Source organism: Hoplias malabaricus, chromosome Y (assembly GCF_029633855.1).
Source record: "Hoplias malabaricus isolate fHopMal1 chromosome Y, fHopMal1.hap1, whole genome shotgun sequence".
Lineage (NCBI taxonomy): Eukaryota > Metazoa > Chordata > Actinopteri > Characiformes > Erythrinidae > Hoplias > Hoplias malabaricus.
The window spans coordinates 53,426,424-53,448,374 of record NC_089820.1 but is presented as its reverse complement, the minus strand read 5'-3'; the positions used below and the strand labels follow the sequence as shown (position 1 = coordinate 53,448,374).

Sequence of the window (21,951 nt, the reverse complement as noted above, 5' to 3'; positions counted from 1 at the left end):
GAAAGAGCAGTGTTTCTGGAGTTTTTAAACATATACTGTCTACTCTATTAAACACAGCTGAATCTTTGACAATGTGGTAGATGTGAAGACAGATGTGAAGACAGCAGCTAGACCGTTGCTGTACTTTTTGTGTTAATCATCAGTGGTCACGTGATGCTTACCATTCTCAGTTCTTATTGAGGCTTTCAAACATTGCAACAGCACTACGGTGTGTGATTCACTCATACAAGTTCAGCAACACTAACACAACCACGACGTCCGTGCCAGTGCAATGCTGCATGATCTACCACCCAGATAAAACCTGCTCTGTGGTGGCTTTGTGTGGGTCCTGACTATTGAAGAGCAGGGTGAAAAGGTGCAAAACAAGAAAGCAGAGCAACACTTAAATTATACTCTGCAAATGTAGAATTTCAAAGCGCACCTATAAAACGTGGAGCTGATAAAATAAAAAAGTCTAGACGCCTCGACGAGTTCTAAAATATCATAGATAGATAAATAGATATATACTAACTCTGTGTGTGTGTGTGTGTCTGTCTCTGTGTTTGTTGGGGTATATAGCTGCGATACGCCTAAATTTCAAGTCAAACTTTAGGTAATTTGATATTCATTTGCCTAATGACCAATCAGGTTTCGATGTTTTCCATACAACCATTCGTGTTGGTAGATGGGCGTGGTATCTAGATACGCCTCCTCCCACTAGGCCGAGGCTCCTTCAGTTTGACCACGCCTCTTCCGTGTGACCACGCCTCCCACTGTAGAGCCGCTCCGGGCTTGTTTTCCGATGTTAGCCGATTAGCAGGTTAGTAAATGAACTGTGGCGCGGTCAAATTGCAATTATTTTCTCGTTAACGTTTTGCGTTGAAGCCGCCCGGCGCTGTCAGACACCCGGGGAGGGTCGCTGGTCTCGCCGACTGTTTTTGTGAATAAAACTGGAGCGGTTAAGGTCGGACTCCTGCGAGGTGAGTTTCGCTAACTAGCATTTGCTAATTCATCTGAGTCCTTTAAGGTTGGCTTTGAAATTGTAACGTTATATAATTCAATAAATGTGTGCGAGAGTGTTGGGAAATGCGCGTTTTGTTTAAAATATCAGTATACGTGTAAATACAAGTAAATATGTACCAATAGCAGGCTGTGGGGCTAAAGTGCGCTAGCTTTAACATTCCGTCAGATGCTAACTGCTGCTGAAATATCAAAAATACCCCAGAAAAAAAACAAAACCTAGTTTGTTTCTTTAGAGAAGAAACAAGATACAGTCTTTAGATAAGCGCTTTGCGCTGTACAGTGCTTTAAAACTTGTTGCTGACATTTACCATCCTCTTCTTCAGCTTCTTGTGCGGATTTTCCGTTCCACCTTAAACGAGGCGCCAGAATGAACTGTAAACGTTAGCTGCTGCTGCAGCATTTAAGGTAGGACGGAAAATATTGGTTTAAAGAAGACCCATTCCAGCCTCGTGCTGATTCAGTCGTAGAAATACCCAGAGTGTTTAGAAAATGTGAAACAAATAACAATTATTGTGTTAATAACAACCATTTATGGAGCGGTTACCATCGACGAGCTCTTTTAAATGGTTCCGTTTAATTACATAAGACTTCGGTGCTTTGGCTGACGTTGTTTCACCGCAAAACAGAGATCTGTTTAAAAAATAAACCACAAAACAGTGCTCCTGGAACTAAAGCACAGGTTTATACAGCTTTGTTTTAGCTGTCGTTATTGGTTTAATTTATAATAAGTAATTCTGAAGCACTTCTGTTAAAGTAACAATCTGACAGCTGGCTACGGTTATCTTTACTCTGGTGAACTGTTGTTGTTGTTGTTAAGCTAAGCTACACTACTTCATGGAGTTTCTACGAGATCTTTCAGCTGAGAGTAGCTTTCTTCTCTTTAACTCTGTTTAAACCATCTATGTATGTCGGGATTACTTATCTGTAGCTTAGTGATATGTCTGCTCTGCAGAATTCAGAGCCAAATGGGTTTAACCTTATTCACTGCAGCTGTAGTCTACAGAAGCATGGCATGTATATTACATCACAATTTCAAAGGTGTAGGTTTAGTTCATTTTTGGGAAGCACTGCTGTGTACACCATCATATGTATAAACTCTCCCAGTGGTTCACAGTTAGCTATGCGTATGGGTCCTATCCAATATTTCACTTGTTTACAGTGCAAAGCTCAAGATGAGCTGCTTCGCATAGAAAATAAGTAAATAAATAAATAAATAAATTAATTAAATAAAAACATATGTTCAACATCCCCCAATGTGCACCACACAACTTTGTTAAGGGTATATTTCACTGACTGTCTTTACATCACAGTACTTTAGAAATCAGTTTATGTATCATAAAATATAAACCTTCATATGTGTGGGTGGTTTAATTGGATTTTTTTAAATTTTAAATAAATACAACTGAATGCACATTTTGGCTAGAGAAGGAATACATGCTTTACAGACATACTAACTGACTTACCTTCCTGTTCTGGCTGCACTCTCTCATCCTCTAGATTGGAATACAAAACAAGTTACTGGGGAGTCTGCTAAACCTTAAAAATAAACTAGCTAGATGTCATGAACAAATCAGACTACTGGTTAAACTACTAGCTTAATCTTTCATTTTTAATCCATAAATTAGCAACAGCTTGTACTCCATAACCAGCCAGCAATGGCTCACATTATTAGCCTGGTAAGTTTACTTCAAATGTGAATGTTTGAAAGGTGGAGCTAATCTTCTAAAGGGACTTTAAAAAAACTTCTGACGACACATACTGCATTCCCCTTGCATCAGTCATGTTCAGGAAAACCCAAGTATGTAGCTGTATTTCTTAATGGTATCAAAAATTTAGTCAAAATTACCCTCTTCTTTTTTTAACAACCAGAACATAACACATTGTACAGATGAAAAGCTAAACTGCAAGGACTCTGTGAGTGGGAATTATCTGGGGACATATTTTTCCCATCTGAACTGTGAATGGGAAACATTGCCCTGACCCTTAATGTAAGCATGTGTGCAATACTGAAAGGCTTTTTTTCACCAAAGACTATACATATCCCTGTATCTTTATCTATAGCTTTAATCACATAGTTCTCAAAATCTAGTGAATAGACTCATGATTATCTCAAATTAGCAAAAAAAAAGTGTTAGGATCTTTAGCAATCAAAACTTTTTCTTGAGGTATCACAAAGCATAAATTGGGTGTGATCTCGCATAACAAATTTTAGTAATCCATGCATGTGTGCACCTCACAGGTGTGTGTGGTCTGAGTGTACAATCTTTTTAGCACTTATGCAGCTCGTATGCTCTTCATTTCATGCCGTGTGTTTTGACTCAGTATAACTGAACTGAACAAGCACTTTATTAGAAAAACATGACTGTGTGAGGTTTTTATTTACTGGGTGTTTTTGCTTAGCATCAGTAGCTGTTTTGCATCCCAGCAGGTTTTAATCTGAGGGGCAATATTGATGAATAGTGAAAAGCTGGTGATGCTGTAAGTAGTTGGACCCCAGTTTTGCTGGGATAACACTCCTCAGGCTGCCAGCTTTGTTTGAAACTAACTGTGTGTTGAGAGTGTGAAAAGCCATGAGATTTAATTTCCCAGAGGAAGAACTGCCAAAGGAAAATAACATATTCATGGCGTCCATAAGTTAAGTGTTTAAGTTGGATGGTCTCAGATGAGAGAATTTATTTGATTTGACAACATTTGTGTTTAAAATAGATCCTGAGAGGCACAGCTAACTGGCTAACTATAAGGATAGTGTCAGTGTTTGACATTGGCTGTTGTTTTTATGATACCAGAAAATTTATGGGCACAGTTGGGGAAAGAACAGTTTGCCTTAGCATTGTACTCACAAAAAAAGTAGCTCAATTTATTTTAGGTGTTTTTTTTTTTCTTAAATAAAGAGAGAATTGACAACTGTCACAATATTGATAACAACATTAATAAATACACAAAAAGTGTCATTCTAGCTTACACTTGAATTTGTTGAATTGAAATGACATGGGTTTTTAAATAATAACCTATGAAGTGGGCATTTAGCATTTAATGTTGCTCATTATGTTAGGTTGCATTCTGTAGTGCACTCTGTCTGTTTTATCTCATTATGGTACGCAGAATGTATTAGGCAAATTTATAATATATTACACAATCATTATTCTTCCCTATAACACACAAAATCTTGTCTGGTAGCCACAGAGACCAACCTAGAGATTAATAAACTTATCTGTGTGCTAGCAGTCATACGGATATATCCTCATTTGGCTGTCAAACTTTTTCTTTGTAAAATGGATAATTAATCTAGCTGGGGATTAATCATGTAGTTTGCGTCTTATGGTTCAGATTTTCAAAAAGAGTTTTGTGAGGTTAAATTTTAGTGACATTTCTCTGCACCGTGTGTCTGTTTTGTGTTAATGCACTTGTAGTAGAGCAGCATTTTAATTTAGATTGAACTGTTATGGGCTGTTGTGACAGACATTTTCGCTACAAAGTAAGTTTATTATCTGTATTGTTTACAATGTATTCTTGAACATCTGGTAATATACCCATTTTCTGTATTTCTCTACCGACCTGTTGGTTCAATGATTTTGATATTTAATTTGCCCCTCTGTTTTTTTTTGTTTTGTTTTTTTGTTGTAGATTCCATTCACTTGTAGATTATGAATTCATAATGAAGCGGCGCGTGGAGGATCAGGATACAGCATTTGGGTCACAGCGACGGCTTCCTGGAGGTGCAGAAGGCTTTCAGCACCGTGTACTTACCTCTGCATCTGCGGTCTTCGAGGCTGCATCGGACAATATGCAGCCCTCTAGTGGGGTACAGTACTCTCAGGTCCCGCAGACCTATCAGGTATGTTAAGATTCTTGTGGCTAGACTTGGTTAGATGGCTCTCGGTTCTTGATCTGCCAAAGTTTTATTTCAGAAGAAATAGCATTAGACACGGGCTGACTTTCAATAATGGGGCATGCTTTGATATTCTAGAAGCATGGTTCTTGTGGTTTCTTTGAAATAACACTAGTGCATTTTAGTGAAATAAATAGCTGTTTCACCAGACGTTTTTGCAGAGTTTTTCTGGTTCCATGGTCCCAGTACACAGACAGCTGTGTTGAGCTACTTGTCTGAGCACCTTCTGGGCTCACTATAACGGTTGCAGTGCTATATTTTCATACTTAGTGTTGTTGGTTAAAGATCCAAGGGTCTACCACCTCAAATGAAAATAAGTAAATCTGGGGAAGATTAAAGATATAATATCCAATGCTCTTTCCTTACCTGCAAAAGTTTTGTGAAAACCTAACATTTACCATTTCCAAACAGTTATTGAATCTATTAGCGAAGAAAAACCTTGATTATTGTTTTATTTTGTTTGTTGTTTTGTTTTATAAAAGAGCTTCAATTTCATATTCATCATTCACACATTAATACAGTGTTGACTTTAGCCAAGAACTGCTCAGATGAGCAAAAGCGAGTGACACAAGTGACATCTGCATTTAACACATCTGTGACAGTGAACATGCAAATTCACACTAATGATTGGAGCAGTGGGGAACATTTAGGGGTTAGGTGTCTTGCTCAAGGGCACTTAAGCAACTTCCTGCCAGTCATGGGGATCGAACCGGCAACCTTACAGTACCAAGGCCGGTCCTCTGACCATTAGGTCACAGCTGCCTCAAACTGACTTTTGTCTCGTACTTCCCATTCAGGTGCCCTTGGCTCAGAGCTCTGGGGGACATGGACATACCAGCAGTCCTGCAGTACACAGTGGTGCTCATCACCATAACCCTGTGGTCCAACCACCGGGAGCCTCCATAGGCCAGGGCCACTCTCACACTTCCCCAGCCTCTGCTCCAACATCAGGCCAGCAGCAGCAATTCCAGAGGCTTAAGGTAGGACCCCTGTCCCCATTTGGCCTCTCTGTAATTTGACTTAAATGCAGAAGTGGATTAAAAATAGTGTAATGCACATAGATATATTTTTTTTGTAATTTTTGCAGTAGATGTTACATCACTCTGTTTGTATGTTGGCAGGTTGAAGATGCCCTGTCCTACCTTGATCAAGTGAAGCTACAGTTTGGAAATCAGCCTCAAGTGTACAATGATTTTCTGGATATTATGAAAGAATTTAAGTCTCAAAGGTAGGCATGACTTGGGTATTTGATTGACTAATTAGAGTTGGCAGAGTATAGAAGCATATGGTAAAGACAAATGACTAATTTGTAGAGTAGTAATTACTCAGATAAAATAGCTTTACACAAAACACCTTGATGAGAAGTACCGAAGTAACACATGCTTATAAACTGAGAAGCCTATAGAGCTCCAGTAAAACCTCCAGCCTCTACTCATTATAGGGCATTAGGGAGAGGGTATAAGACTCAATTCTAAAACAATTTGTTATAGAATCAAAGTCTGTAGTGTGTGGCCAATTGCAAAGTAGTACATATACTCTTAACACACAGAATGTAATGAAATGAAAAATATAAACACAATAAGTAAATAATTAAAGATAAGATGTAACATTTAAAAAAAATTAACACTGTCTTTACAAATAAGCAAGAGCATTGCATTTTTCTTTTAAAAGAACAATCCAAATTATACTTGGATGTAGCCAGTTCTTAACCATGTAATTATGTTTTATATATTAAACTATGCAATTTTTTTCATTGTTCATTGGTGATTAACATGTATTAACTGTGTGTTTCCAGCATTGACACACCAGGCGTGATTAACAGGGTCTCGCAGTTATTTAAGGGTCACCCAGACCTCATCATGGGCTTCAACACTTTCCTGCCTCCTGGTTACAAGATAGAAGTTCAGACCAATGACCTGGTCAACGTAACAACCCCGGGCCAGATCCACCACATCACGCCACATGGTATTTCAGTACAGAATATTCCCCTTACACCTCAGCACCAGAACCAGCCACCAGCTCCCACCAGCACTGCTACTCTTACCATACCCAGCCAGCCTACACCTGCCAAGGTCACAAAGGTAGGATTAAAGTGTGTCTCTAATTTATATGCATATCATTCAGAAGTAAATGTACTGTTTGGTGTCTTGTATCCCTTTTAGTTATAAATGTTTTGTGTTTTAATCTCCAAGAGTGAACGTTATATGATGTAGTTGTAGTTATGTCTTAATAACATATCTGTAAAATAAATTTTGAAAATGAGTAAATGTTGAACCTGGTTTATTATTTTCATTTTGGATGCATTGGTAGTATATTAAAACCCTACATTTCCTCTCAGTGAAATGTGCTGAAGCATGGTGTCTGGCCTTGCACAGGGATGCTGTAAAAATAAAAAAGTGCTGCTTTACATATGTGATACTGTACGTTATGGTTATACATAGCAGCCATTTTCAGTTCCTGCTTATTTTGAGGGTTGTGTGTCTTAGGTCTTGTCCCCAGAAAACTAAACACACAGTCAACAGAATCCAAATGGACTTAACAAGTGAAAAACATGTTTTTAAATTTTATGTCACTGGCAAGTTTCAGGGATGTCCTGATTTTGGAATGAGGTTATATGCTTTAGATGATCAGTGTTTGCTCTTTCCATCACTCTGGAGTCTGTCTATATATAAGGCTTTGTCTCAGATTTTACAGATGTTTTGTGCACTGTAACTTGGCATTTCTTATGTCGTGACATACTGCATTTTTGCTTCACACACTTCTGAGGTAATCTTGGTTGTTATTAAGGTAATATCTTGCCATATGGTATTATTTCGTACCAACAACTATGAAGCAGAAAATATTCATATAGAATATTTGTGTGTTTTTTTGCAGCCAATACAGTCTCCAGCACTAACCCCAACGAGCCAGCCCAATCCGTCCATCCCATCCTATGCATCTCCCCGCTCTCCTTCAGTACAGCCTCACACTCCGGTGAGCAGCACACCTGCCAGTGCTCCCCCACTGCAAAACAACCAGCCTGTGGAATTCAACCATGCAATCAACTATGTGAACAAGATCAAGAACCGCTTTCAGGGTCAACCGGATATCTATAAAGCCTTCCTGGAAATTCTGCACACATACCAGGTAGGAAACAGTAATGGTAAAGCTGACAAAGAGTACTTTTGTAGAGTTGTGCCACTATTTATGGCAGACTGCTTCAGAATGTGCTAAGAAATAAACATGCTGCTTCTTTGATCGGCAGTTAAATGATTTTTTTGAAGGAAGCAGTGCCAAAGGTTGTAATTGAGAGAAATGTTGTTTGTGTAGAAAGAGCAGCGAAATGCTAAGGAAGCTGGAGGAAATTATACGCCTGCTCTCACAGAGCAGGAGGTGTATGCTCAAGTGGCCAGGCTTTTCAAAAATCAGGAAGATCTTCTCTCTGAATTTGGCCAGTTCCTGCCAGATGCCAATAGTTCTGTGGTAAGTCAAAGAGTTTCGTTTTCATCTCTTATGCAAACCCATGTTTGGGAAGTTTTAACATCATGAAAGAACACACAGGCCTGATATTTTCCTGCAATATGGGTTTTACTAAATCTTGGAGACTTTATTAAGAATGTAGTGTGCGAGGCAAGTTTATATTTCAATGAACTTGCTTTCTCTACAGTTATTGAGTAAAGCAACAGCTGAAAAGGCTGAGGCCGTTCGTATGGATCCTGGTGGCATGCTGAAGAGGCCTCAGCTCAACAACAAGCAGAGGTTTAACCAAAATGGCTGCCAGATCCGCAGGCACTCTGGCCTTGGTTCTACACCACCCGTAAAGGTAAATACTATAATAAGCCTTTTAAGAAGTATACAACTAAACACAGTTTGTAGGTTGTATATTTGAGGATGTTTTGATGTTGTTATATTACCCGTTTTTGTTATTATTAACAGAAGAAACCAAAGTTTATGGTGAAAGAACATCCAGCTGCTGAAGGCAGCAAATTTGGGATTGGCACTGAGTCTTTGTTTTTTGAAAAGGTAAATATATAGACATGCACATATACACATGTTGTCAGATGTTTACATTTAATCATATCTGATGCGCATATCAAAATATTATTGGTTTTCGGTGATTTCTGAAAACTGTTGTTTGTCTATGAATGATTATTACTTGAATTTATTACTTTATTATATTGCTTTATAAAAACTTGGTATCTCTTCAAAACGACAGAGTAAAATTATACATACAGGGTCATAACGATATATACACCCACCTAAATTATAAACTGAATTGTGCTGAAAATTTTTCCAAGTTAGGTGACATGGCCTGTTAACTACCACTTACTGGACATGACTGACTACAGCTGAAAGCTGAAATCATTGGATCAGCCAACAAACATTACAACAGGAAAGTTCTAAGAGGTCAAGCGGGGTCATAGCTTTACACAAGTTCATTTTCAAGAGACTTATACCAAAATAATCAGTCCAATTCTTTGTAAGAACACGTTATTTTGAGCTGTGGTCACTGCCAAAATCAAAGAGGAAGCTGGGAGGAAGGTCCAGATGGTCAAATGCAATCTAAGAACCGCAAAGATAAAGATCCGCCATGAATTGGGATCTGCAAGAACAGCAGTGTCACTGTGCACAGATCAGTAAATTTTACATTACTATGAGTTGGGTCTTGTGAATCCAACTCGACAATTGTTAACTTCTAGTTTGTGGCTGATCGATGAGGGAAAATGCCTTCTGGAGGAGCATTTCATAATGAAATAAGAAAAGGTTGGAATATATTGGAGTATGTTTGGAGGAGAAAAAGATCTGGCGTTTGTCCCCAACAAAACTGAAATGTTGGCAGTAGCATCATATTTTGGGTTTGTTTTGCTGCTACTGGAACTGCTGCATCATACAAAGTAAATGGAACCAGCAACATTTAATCAGATAATAGCTGTGCTGTATGTATGCATTTTTTTTTAGCCTGGGACATTTTTCAGGAAACCCACAGCAGATTATAAATGTGTACACCCAAGTTCAGGGTTTTTTTTTTGCAGTAGAGATGAATAGTGTTAAATAAATCTGCCACAGTCGCAGAAATATCAGTGTATGTTAAATACGACACATGTACGTACCTTTCTGTGCACTTTGAATGATCTGTTTCTTGAATTTAAAAGCAGTTTTTTAAATGTTAATAGACTGAGAACGTCCTATGTTATATATTCATAGATTCATGGTAAATGCTTATTTTCTTCAGGTAAGGAAAGCACTGCGGAGTGCTGAAGCATATGACAATTTCCTACGCTGTTTGGTGATCTTCAATCAAGAAGTCATCTCGAAAGCAGAACTAGTCCAACTGGTGCTACCTTTTTTGGGGTGAGTCTACGTCAGCTATAAATACTGTCATGGTGAACATACGCCAAGTTAGAAAATACATGTTTTTTAAAAAAAAAAAAAAAACGTTTTCATGATGTTTCTCACAGGAAATTCCCAGAGCTGTTCACCTGGTTTAAGAACTTCCTGGGCTATAAAGAGTGTGCCCATATTGAAAGCTTTCCCAAAGAGAGGGCCACAGAAGGGATTGCCATGGAGATTGACTATTCGTCATGTAAGAGGCTGGGTTTCAGTTACAGAGCTTTGCCCAAGAGCTTCCAGCAGCCTAAATGCACTGGGAGAACTCCACTCTGTAAGGAGGTGAGGACATTAAAAAGGGTTTATATTAATTATGGGTTCTCCCCACTAATACATTGTGTGTGTGTGTGTATACTTTAACAAGACATGTTCATCTATGTTCCTCTCTTTAATGAGATGATTTCAGAAGAAATCATGCTAGGTGGTTTTTAAATATTGGCTTTAAGTCTTGTTTAATATGCAGAGAAGTTTTAATTGATTTAAAAGAGTAAAAAATGTTTTTAACAATTTCAGGTTCTTAACGACACATGGGTGTCATTCCCATCCTGGTCTGAGGACTCTACTTTTGTCAGCTCCAAAAAGACTCAGTATGAAGAGCACATATACAGATGTGAAGATGAGCGCTTTGAGGTAAGAAGGGTCTTCAACTACAATAACTGGTAGATTCTTTTGTTATGTTCCATGCGTGTAATGATCTGCAAATTTTGACGAAATGGAACATATTGTCAACAAAAGATATAATACATTATTGTTACAGATATACAAACGTTTACAAAAGAGGGCTATTTAGATAGTCGGCCTTCAAGTCTAACCAAACATAAGTGTATTTAGAATGTATTCAATTCACAGAACATACTGTCTTGCCAACTCCTTATCAGACCCACAAAATACTAACATGTATATGATGTACTTTCTATAAATTATGCATTTTACCTCAAAATCAGTGGATTGATAATTTATATAAATTTTTTTTTTTTTGCAGCTGGACGTGGTGCTGGAGACAAACCTGGCCACAATCCGTGTTCTAGAAACTGTCCAGAAAAGACTCTCACGGATGTCAGCAGAAGAACAGGCCAAGTTTAGATTGGACAATACAATTGGAGGCTCCTCTGAGGTCATTCATCGTAAAGCTATTCAGAGGATATATGGGGACAAGGCTGCAGACATCATTGATGGTCTCAAGAGGAACCCTGCGGTGTCTGTACCAATAGTACTGAAACGGCAAGTACCCTCAAATCTAATACATTTATTCCTAACCAAAACATCTGGCACACTGAACTGTTTCATAAGCTCCCGAAAGATATTAAGCGAATCTTTTTAGATATGGCTTTCTTCTGTGTTGATATTTTTGTGTGTTCTGACACACTATTTATGTTTTTAGATTGAAAATGAAAGAGGAAGAGTGGCGTGAGGCGCAAAGAGGTTTCAACAAGATCTGGAGGGAGCAGAATGAGAAGTATTACCTAAAGTCTTTGGACCACCAGGGCATTAATTTCAAACAGAATGACACGAAAGTGTTCCGCTCCAAGACACTGCTCAATGAAATAGAGGCTCAGTATGATGAGGTAATAGAAATTCTGTCACGTGTATTTAAGTATTTGTTTTTCAAAGCTTATGTATGCATTACTGTTTATAAAGTTTTATTATAATAAATAAGCATATTTGTCTGTTAATGTCACTTAAATGAAATGCTGAGCCAGTTTTTGTTTAAAGACAATTGTTGGAAGTCAACACTCGTCTTCTGAGGCCCATTCATACTCCCTTTACATGTGTAAGCGAATACGTCCATTTTAAATGCTGTAACAGTCACTGCGTACATAATTCTGACTCTTTACGCTGGCGTGGATGCTAAGAAATACATCCACTAGAGGGCAGTTCAGAGGCAAAAGTTTCTGACAACAACAACATACATGATGGTGATGGTGAAAGATGTGGTGATAATGTAATCTTACTTACTACAAAAAAGATGAAAGAGCCAGCAGTGTAAAACAGCGGTTATCTGAGAGGCTATTAAATACTTTGCAGCATGTGGATGAAGGACTCCTTTCACGTCTTTGGCCAGTGGTCATGTTTCACTTGAGCTATTGGCTGCGCTGCCCCCACCGTATCCTCTGGTACTGCTCCATTCCATCAGTATTAGTTGGCTTTTAGAGAATATGCACAAATGTGGATGAAATGAGTCAGGAAACTGAGAAACGGTATCAATATTTTATGTTGAGCATAAATTTGCCTATTGTAGTTTAACAGTCATCAACAATATGCCAGGCCAGAGTAGTAATAAAGTAATAACAGTGAATGTTCTGAACAGTATTACACTGAATTGAGTGTTCTTTGTACATTTGTTTTCAAGGCATATGGTTGTGATTGGTTTGTGTTGTATTTATCATTTATAAGTAGTTAGTTTCTGTCAGATTAATCTCTGATTATTGTTTTTTTTTTCCTTACTGGCCCAAACAATAAGGTCTCAAAGACCTGCTTTTATTAGGATGTAAAGAATAAAATAGAAATGAGATCACAATTGCAAACATCAAGCATGGGGAGCTTTTTTGGGTTGTACTCATTAGTACAACAGCAAAGCTGATTTCAGTTTATATAAAAACTGTTTTTTTTTTTTTTTTTTAATGACAAATATTTCAAATTAAATACTTCGACATTGGGCTTAGGACGGCAGGACACCGGATTATAACACAGTTAGATAGCTGCCTGTATCAGTGTGTTTAGACAGAGATATTTAATTCAAATAAATTAATTTGAGCGTCCAGCTTATTTAATGATTGGAATAACCCGCTTCAACAAATAATTTGAAAGAGATGCTGCCATATCATTATGTAGGTAATATAAATAGAAAGAAACACTTAGAATTGAGTGTTAAATTACAAGAAGACAATTACAAAATATTGGCAGGCATTATTTTTTCTTTAATGGATAAGGTTGGATGTTTGGTGGGCAGTTTTTGTGCTTCTTCTCTTAGGTACTTTTTAATGTTATCTTACGATTAACCTCTTCACAATTTCCTCTAGCGCCAGGAGCAGGCATCGGAAGATAGTGCCTCCCCTCCGTCTGGCCCTCACATGACTCTTACATATGAAGACGGTCAGATCTTGGAAGATGCCGCCTCTCTGATCATCCACCACGTTAAGAGACAGTCCAGCATCCACAAAGACGACAAGTACAAGATCAAACAAGTCATCTATCACTTCATTCCCGATATGCTGTTCGCTAGGCGAGGCGAACTGTCTGACGTCGAGGAAGAGGAAGAAGAAGAAGAGGAGCATGAGCCAGATGAAGATGTGTCAAAGAAGCACAATGGGACCACGCCAGCCAAATCCAAGCTAATGTTTAGCCACACAACCCCAGCACAGCAAAAGCTGAGTGCCTGTGATGAGGCCTATAACCTCTTCTACGTCAACAACAACTGGTATGTCTTCTTTCGTCTACACCACATTTTGTGCTCAAGGTTGCTGCGCATCTATGGGCAAGCAGAGAAACAGATAGAGGAGGAAGCCAGAGAGAGGGAGTGGGAACGCAATGTGCTGGGGCTGAAGAGAGAGAAGAACGATAGCCCAGCCGTCCAGTTGCGCCTGAGAGAACCGAGTAAGTACAGCCTCTATAAAAACATCACTGTAAGCAGATGGCCATCTTGAAGAATTTATTGCAAAAAAAGTGGTTAAATAGTTATATTAACAATTAACAATTAAGAATTAAGTAAATTGGATTCAAAGCCTGGGTATGAAGTTAATGGATATCAACAAATATTTGACTATTTTGGATAGGAATTAAACAATTTAATCTCACTGGAAAATAAGTGTCTATTTTCAGAATGGTTTCAAGTGTTATAAAATATTTTTATTGCTCTTTTGCAGTGGATATCGATGTTGAAGACTACTACTCTGCCTTTCTGGAGATGGTGCGGAATCTTCTGGATGGGAACATGGAAACATCTCAGTATGAGGATCAGCTGAGGGAAATGTTCACCATCCATGCCTACATCGCCTTCACCATGGACAAGCTCATCCAGAGCATTGTCCGGCAGGTCAGATGGACTCAGATTCTGAGTACGATATAAATGAGCTTTTGAAAAAATGATTTTATTAAAATCGGTAAAAACGGAGAAGGTATTTTTCATTTCTCATGCATTTTATTCCTCCGAACATTGCATTGGAGGAACACAGAGTACTTTAAATTTCCTCTATTATGCATGCTTTTCTGCTCTCACTTTATCTTTGTCTTTTTTTCTTCTTCTCATTCCTCCTGTAGCTCCAGCATATAGTGAGTGATGAGCTCTGTGTTCAGGTGACAGAACTTTACCTCAGTGAATGCACTAATAAAGCCACTGGCGGAACAACATCCACTCAGGCATCCAGGGCCAGTGCTGAGGTAGCCTACCAGCGGAAAGCAGAGCAGCTGATGTCAGATGAAAACTGTTTCAAGGTATTACATCCTCCAGATGACAGGATTTCAGTCTGTTACTGACAGGCAATGGCTAATAAGATTTGTTCCGCTCAACCAATGACTGTAGAAAGGTGGACGTCTAGCCTTTTCTTTACATTCTCTAGGAATTCCTAAATATACATTTACAGCATTAAGAAGGCTCTCTATTATACAGAGCAACTGACAAAAAGGGGTTTATGTTCATTCAGAGTTTGTATTCTAGCTAGTACAAATAGATTATACTTTTAGATAGATTAGAAAGTCTGAAATACACTTGAGCCAAGACACAGGGCCTAAAGGGGCCGGTGCTGACTTCTAGAAAGAAAAATTAAATCAAATACAGGGTACATGCAAGTACAGTGCATTTCAACCAATACATATTGCTTATATGTACACATTACTTAAGTAGTTTAAGAAGAGAAGTGTCACACCATCTTTTAATGATGTAGCAGATTTTTATTTTTCCTAAAAAATCATTTTTTAAAACAAGCCATCAGAGGCACTAGACCTGTTCACGCTTGACTTTTGAGACCTTGTGCTGTCCATGTTTTTTACAGTCACTGCACTCACCTGTCAAATTACAACTGAAGCTTGTAAAGAAGGTGCCTGGTATAATGAGCTTAATGTGTGGTTTAAATGGCTGTGGAGAAAAATGTTTTTGCTGAAGAGTTTTCAGTCATTGTTTCAATTAAATTTGACCATACTTCCTGCCTTCCAGTTTAATTAACTAAAGCACCACATACACAAGCTAAAGATGCTGCTTTAGCAGTAATGGCTGCATATCTGTTAATTGAGTGTGTGTGTGTGTGTGTGTGTGTGTGTGTGTGTGTGTGTGTGTGTGTGTGTGTGTGTGTGTTTGTGTGTCCTCACTCAACAGTTACTGTTCCAAAAGAGCAAAGGGAGTGTGCAGCTGGCAGTGGAGCTGCTGGACACAGAGGAAGAAAACTCAGATGAGCCTGTGGAGGCTGAGGTATGTAACACCTCCTCTCTGTGTTACTTACCAACATATAGGGTGTGTCTCAAAACCTTGTGAGCTGTCTAACTAGAGAGTCTGCACGACTCCGACACACAGGCTGTCCCAATTCTTAGACATCTCATTTTGCTGTCTAATAAGATATCTTAATTTTAAGGCAGCATCGACCCCTTCCATAGCCACGAAGACAATTCCAGGATGCAACACAAGAACAACTCTCATCAATTTCGCTCCTCTCCCAGAGCAAAAATAATTAAAATCGTGATTAAAAACAGGAAGATTAGACTCCACCGCACTGAAACTGAGGTGATGCTAGAAACTAAGGTAAACACCGGTTGCTTGCGGGGGGCGGGAACAAGCCGCGACGCAATCACTCTCTAACTTGAGCGTCTCAATAATCTGCCCTATGAGGACAGACGACATCGTCTTAAACAGCTGTCTATGCAATCAGCATTTTATTACACATATTAATACAGATACTAACATATACTACTGATAAAGTTTCCAGTAATATTAGCAGTACTGGGTTTTTTTTTTACTTTTTATTACCTTAAAAACTGTAATTATGAATGGAGCTGTAATAAAAATAAGTGACAAAAGTATATTAATGAGAATAACCTTATAATGAATTGCAGATTACTGTTGTGTTTTTTGTTTTGTTTTGTTTTGTTTTTTCCCCTCTGCATTCTGATCAGTTTTATTCTACTTGGCATTACTTAAGATCATTGCAGAGCTAGAGTGCAATAATTATAGTATGGAATAAAAGTTAAAATGAATAATAAATTTAATAAATTCGATTGGCTTTAAGAGTAAGGAACTGAGCAGTAAAAATAAAATCTTCTGATCTCTGTCCCACAGCGCTGGTCAGACTATGTGGAGCGGTACCTGAATACGGACTCTGCGTCTCCAGAACTGAGGGAGCATCTCTCCCAGAAGCCCGTGTTCCTGCCCAGGTGAGGTTCGGCCCTGCCCCATCTCCTGAGCCTTGAGTCTGCCATGGCTCTCTTACCAAAGCCCTGTTGTTGGGCTAAATATCTTCAGCCTGATAGATAGATGACGAAAAACATCAACCATCATTTTGGGACTGTAGGCCCACTAGTTCTTGCGAGAGGAACTTCAGGGTACAGTACGGTGCCAAAGTGTTTCCCAGTGAAGCGTTTGACTCATCACAGATTTGCTGGTATTATTAGGTTTAGTGTAACTGAACAGGTGCAATGCAGTGAAATGCAGCAGTTGTGTCTGCTGTAGCCGAATATTTGGGTGTCTTAATCTTGAACTGCCATTCTTTGTAATCACTTCACTGTGTTTCCACTCAAAAAAGGACAAGCCCTTTCTCTACTCGTGATTGCACTTTACTGAAGATTTATTTAAGAACCATGGGAGTTGTTAGGCTGTTTATTTTTGCTCAGGGGATGCAACAGAACATATAAGGTTGGTGTTTACTTTATTTATTATCTGTATTGTAAGCACAACACATTGTGTTTCAAGGAGTGCTATTTATTTAATACATTTTGGTCAATCATACTGAAACATTTCAGTTTTTTTAGATGGAAAAAAAATATATATATATTCAGTTGTGACACTCTGTTACAATTGTGATGGAAATAACTTGCTAATAGGAAGTAAGTGCGTATGATTTTAATCTTTTGTATTTCAAATGTAAGTGTGGAAAATATTTTATATCCCCAATCTTAACAGGTACTTGTCGGATAATCATGTTCCTTTGAAATGAATGAGACGATATGCATTGAGATTATATAAATGGGCTCATTCTGAAAATAGCAGTTTCCCCTGATCCATAGATCCTTTTCAGTGGATTTTCCAGAACCTTTTTAAGTGGAAAAGGCTTACAGATTGAAACCCTATAATTAGAATATCATTTATTCAGTATAAAAAGAACCTGTATTTTTGCCCAATCACACTCAGCCGTGCCCTGTTATGTTCATGTAATGATTTTTCCCAATAATTATTCTGTATTTGAAGCGATCAATTTTCTTGACATGTTTCCTGTAAATGATTTTATGGTCTTTAAAATTTGAGTGTTAGCCTTTCCTCCATTGACACTGTGTATTACATATGTCAGAGATACACTGTGCTCCCAGTTCTGTTTGTTCTTTATACCTTGGCTTATCAAAGTTTTCAGAGTGTTGCAATGGATCGAAATCTAACTCGCCTTGGTCTGTGACACCCACACAACTGTATTTCAGATGGGGGGAGGCTTGTCAATAAAATGCTGGTCTGAATTGTATCCTAAAATGTGCGTGTATTTCTTTCCTAAAGTTCTAGCACTTGCACCTGCATGGGAGGATGTTTGTGGCTTGTTATCATACTTTATTTTTGTGCTTTGATTTTGCATGTCCCAATATGTGCAGTGCTGGAAAACCTTTTATATGAATCATAAACAACCTAGCAGCTATTTCTTTTGACTGACGTGTTTGTGGTAGTGGTTGATTGCCAGTGTTATGCTTTTTTGTTCTGTGCATCTCATCACGGGTGTGCGATTGGGCAGTCCAGGCTATTAACCCAAATTTCATATTTCTGTTGCTTCACAGTTTGCCTTAAGAAAAAAAATAATGCAACAATGAAATAAAAGAGGTTTTTTCGTGCATGGTCATAATGGTGTTTGAACTGTTAATGCTTACATCAAAGTACCAACCCATATCCTGGCTTTTTAACTGTCATTTCTTATTTTTACTGAGAATTGGCTAGTGCATCTCAATTTCTGTAAAGTGGAGCTCTGAATACAAAATATTGATTCATGGTTTCAGTCCCCGCTCTCATCTGTAACCTGTGTGGTAAGTACATTTCTAATTTTAGTCCTTTATTGAAGCGGGGAAATTTTTTTCTTTTATTTGCATTTATTTGTTTAATCTATATATAGTTTCCTTTTTTCAAAATCTGGATTTCATATACTTGATCAAAACATGGTTTGCCAAGGATATGCGCCTATTAAGGGAATCTATGACTCAGAGGTGCACTGTAGACAGTTGCCTATTTACACTATCCTGTGCTTTCTGATTGGGTTTTTTCCTTTCTGATCACTCTGAGATGCTAAGCCTTGGTATGTGGGTTAGATGATGTTCTGGAATACATACCGCAAGTGGAGGTTTTTTCAGATAGCATTATACATTAATGCAGTGCTCCATTCTGTTTGTAAGGAACCTTCGACGGATCCGAAAGTGCCAGCGAGGGCAGGACATACAGATGAGAGAGGCAAAGGAAACTGCTAAAAAATCCACAGACGCTGCAGAGGACCCCAAGATCGAATGCATGTTCAAGCTCAACTCCTACAAGATGGTCTATGTTATCAAATCAGAGGATTACATGTACAGACGCACAGCACTGTCAAGAGCCCATCAGGTATGCAAATGTTCTGAGATGCAATCTTTGTGCACCAAATGGTCATATTTATTTGCATTATAATGTTGATGCAGTTGGGATGTTGAAGTCCCTAAAGTCCAAATAAGGAGGAGGGTGTCATAAAGTGATACGTTATGCTATAATGCTGAATAATGAGTTAGTGTTTCATTCATTCATTCATCATATCTGTAACTGCTTATCCAGTTCAGGGTCGCGGTGGGTCCAGAGCCTACCTGGAATCATTGGGCGCAAGGCAGGAATACACCTTGGAGGGGGCGCCAGTCCTTCACAGGGCAACACAGACATACACACATTCACTCACACACTCACAGCTACGGACTCTTTTGATTCGCCAGTCCACCTACCAACGTGTGTTTTTGGACTGTGGGAGGAAACCGGAGAACCCGGAGGAAACCCACTCAGACACAGAGAGAACACACCACACTCCTCACAGACAGTCACCCGGAGGAAACCCACGCAGCCACAGAGAGAACACACCACACTCCTCACAGACAGTCACCCGGAGGAAACCCACGCAGACACAGGGAGAACACACCACACTCCTCACAGACAGTCACCTGGAGGAAACCCACGCAGACACAGGGAGAACACACCACACTCCTCACAGACAGTCACTCAGAGCGGGAATCGAACCCACAACCTCCAGGCCCCTGGAGCTGTGTGACTGCGACACCTACCTGCTGCACCACTGTGCCGCTGAGTTAGAGTTTCAATTTAACTTTAAATATCATTATACTGTCTCAAACATTCTGGGTTTTTTTTTAATCACAGAAATCCTTACACACTTATCTGACAGTAATCACTGTGCCATAACTGGCCTTCTGTAATTGGCTAAGGCTGTTGATCCATCAGCTATGATAGTCCTTATGGAGCAAAGATATTGTTATTGCTATCGACTGCGGCATGTGGTATAATGTAGAATTAAATATCTTGACAGCTTGATTAGTGCACAAATCTGATATTAGCTTGAAGACAGTGTATGATAACAACTAACATGTTTATCCTTCTCTCCAGTCCCACCAGCAAGTCTGTACTCGTCTTCATCAGCGTTTCCAGACATGGCTGGACTCTTGGAAGAAGGTCAACGTGACCACTGACATGGCCACAGATAATCAGAAGTGGCTGATGGGGGAAAGCCAGGATGGGCTGCGGCCCTGTAAGACAAGCTGCGAGCCCAGCATCCTACACTGTCAGAGTGTCAACAGATACAGGGTCCTGTACAGCGCCACTGCATAACACTGCACTTTCTGGGGTTGGCACTGTTGCTTTTTAAACTTTTTAAGAATTAAACATGATACCTGACTGAAGCAGCACTGAATTTAAATGCTGGTTGCCATGGCGCTCCTTGCTCTTATTCATTTTTTATCTTTTTTAAACTTTTAGATGAGAACTTTTTTCCTTTTTCCTTGAGCTTATTGCCGATTCGGCATGCCTTCCTGACCTTCAATCACGACGGAGAAAAGACTCCAGGGTTTTATTATATAATTTTATTATTTTGGGTTCTTAATCGCACAGAAGTCCCTTGTTTAACTCTCCAGACAATGATCAGTGTGGAACTACTCATAAAGATGTATGCTGAATATCACAGGTCAGTGTCTAATGTTTCTTTTTTATTATTATTTACAAGATTTTGTTTTCTTTGTTGTTGTTGTTCTTGTAGATGATTAGCAATATGCCTTTTGTTGATGTTGTTAATATTATTATGACTGTTTGATTCAGTGTTAACCCCATCCATACAAACACTATCAAGAAAGAACCACAGAAACAGCACACAGAAAGCACTGATGATGACAGATAGTGGGGTTAGAGTCTAGGGATCGGAGCCTGGCACGATGCTGTGAATTTATACAGGCTCTGTAGGTCCATGCCAGAGTTTTTTTTTCGCTGTTAAATATTTATAAAGCCCATGGGAATAGTAATTATGCATTAATGGTCATCTCCAATACCAGCTACAACACGGAAACAAAAGGACAAAGAGCAGCCACAGAATCTCAAATCGTGTAAATAAGCTGTATATAAACCAGACTGTTTATATTCTGAACACATTCAAAACTTGTTCACCTTTTAGACTTTTATCCTAGCAGAGGTGACTAATGCTGGTCTGTATATTATAACCAATCACCTTTTTTTACCAAAGGGAGTTATTGTTATAACTTTTGTTTTGATCCTATCTCAAGATCTTTGTGTTTGTGAGTTGTCTGGGACTTTAAAGAATGTTCTGTATGTAGAATGTCTTTTCATGACTTAATGGAAGAATTTTTACTCGACCTTATATTGAAAACGTGTGACACTGCCCGTGCTCCTGTATTATCTAGAGCTTAGAAACAGTTCAGTGTTATTGTCTTGTTTTGGTTCCCACCTAGTCCTGATATGAAACAAGTTGTGACATTCGTTAGGGCACTTTTGTTTGTGCACCAAGCTTTGATTAAAATATGTAAACGCATATTCAAAAAAAGACAATGACGGCATGTTTCTATGTTCTCGTATACAGCCTTTTTGTATTATTCATCATTGTTTTAAAGATTGAAATAAAGCAAATTGTAGTAGATTAATCTGATCACTTTTACTCCGTCGAATCCACAGTAAATCTTCGTTTTTATAACACTGGAGAACACTGAAGCAGCTTCATGCTGCTAAGCACGATCCATCTTGGATTGCTTATCTGAGCCATTGTAGCTCCTGCTGCCAGTACAGCAGCTTATCAGGGTGCATCCTGTTCCTGCTGGATTTGTTCAAAAGCTACACAAATTGGATGAAAATTCAAGTGTGAAACCTTTTTTAAAGCTGTTTGACTCCAATAAGAGCAGATGACATCCTTGTGTTTGCCAGAACACGTATGCAATTTGTTAGCAGTAGTTGGGTACAAATGACAGCAGAGGGAGCAGTTCATGTACAGGAACATACTCAT

The 21,951-nt window shown here is 38.8% G+C and overlaps 1 protein-coding gene across 4 annotated transcripts; it reads left to right on the top strand.

Annotated features, from left to right (window-relative positions):
• The first annotated feature begins 746 nt into the window (after positions 1–746).
• LOC136678250 (paired amphipathic helix protein Sin3a-like) lies at positions 747–21,582 on the top strand. 4 transcript variants are annotated; one of them, XM_066656229.1, is made up of 21 exons: positions 747–799; positions 4,627–4,837; positions 5,689–5,871; positions 6,013–6,119; positions 6,687–6,972; positions 7,766–8,017; positions 8,201–8,353; positions 8,538–8,693; positions 8,807–8,893; positions 10,104–10,222; positions 10,330–10,540; positions 10,772–10,888; positions 11,241–11,479; positions 11,640–11,823; positions 13,279–13,852; positions 14,122–14,291; positions 14,516–14,689; positions 15,567–15,659; positions 16,521–16,615; positions 18,821–19,022; positions 20,058–21,582. In XM_066656229.1, the coding sequence occupies exons 2-21, from the start codon at positions 4,658–4,660 to the stop codon at positions 20,277–20,279; spliced, it is 3,804 nt and encodes a 1,267-aa protein (XP_066512326.1). In that variant the 5' UTR covers positions 747–799; positions 4,627–4,657; the 3' UTR covers positions 20,280–21,582. The 4 variants fall into 4 exon arrangements, with proteins under 4 accessions (XP_066512326.1, XP_066512327.1, XP_066512324.1 ...); XM_066656230.1 differs by having other exon boundaries at positions 757–959; positions 8,810–8,893; XM_066656227.1 differs by having other exon boundaries at positions 757–959.
• Positions 21,583–21,951: the final 369 nt, after the last annotated feature.

What these genes read in the sequence shown, in the direction of transcription:
- LOC136678250 (XM_066656229.1), top strand. Translation starts at nt 4,658, where the DNA reads ATGAAGCGGCGCGTGGAGGATCAGGATACAGCATTTGGGTCACAGCGA. An exon ending in CAGATGCCAATAGTTCTGTG is followed by an intron (nt 8,354 to 8,537) that starts GTAAGTCAAAGA and finishes CTTTCTCTACAG; the next exon opens with TTATTGAGTAAAGCAACAGC. An exon ending in AAGCCCGTGTTCCTGCCCAG is followed by an intron (nt 16,616 to 18,820) that starts GTGAGGTTCGGC and finishes TCTGTTTGTAAG; the next exon opens with GAACCTTCGACGGATCCGAA.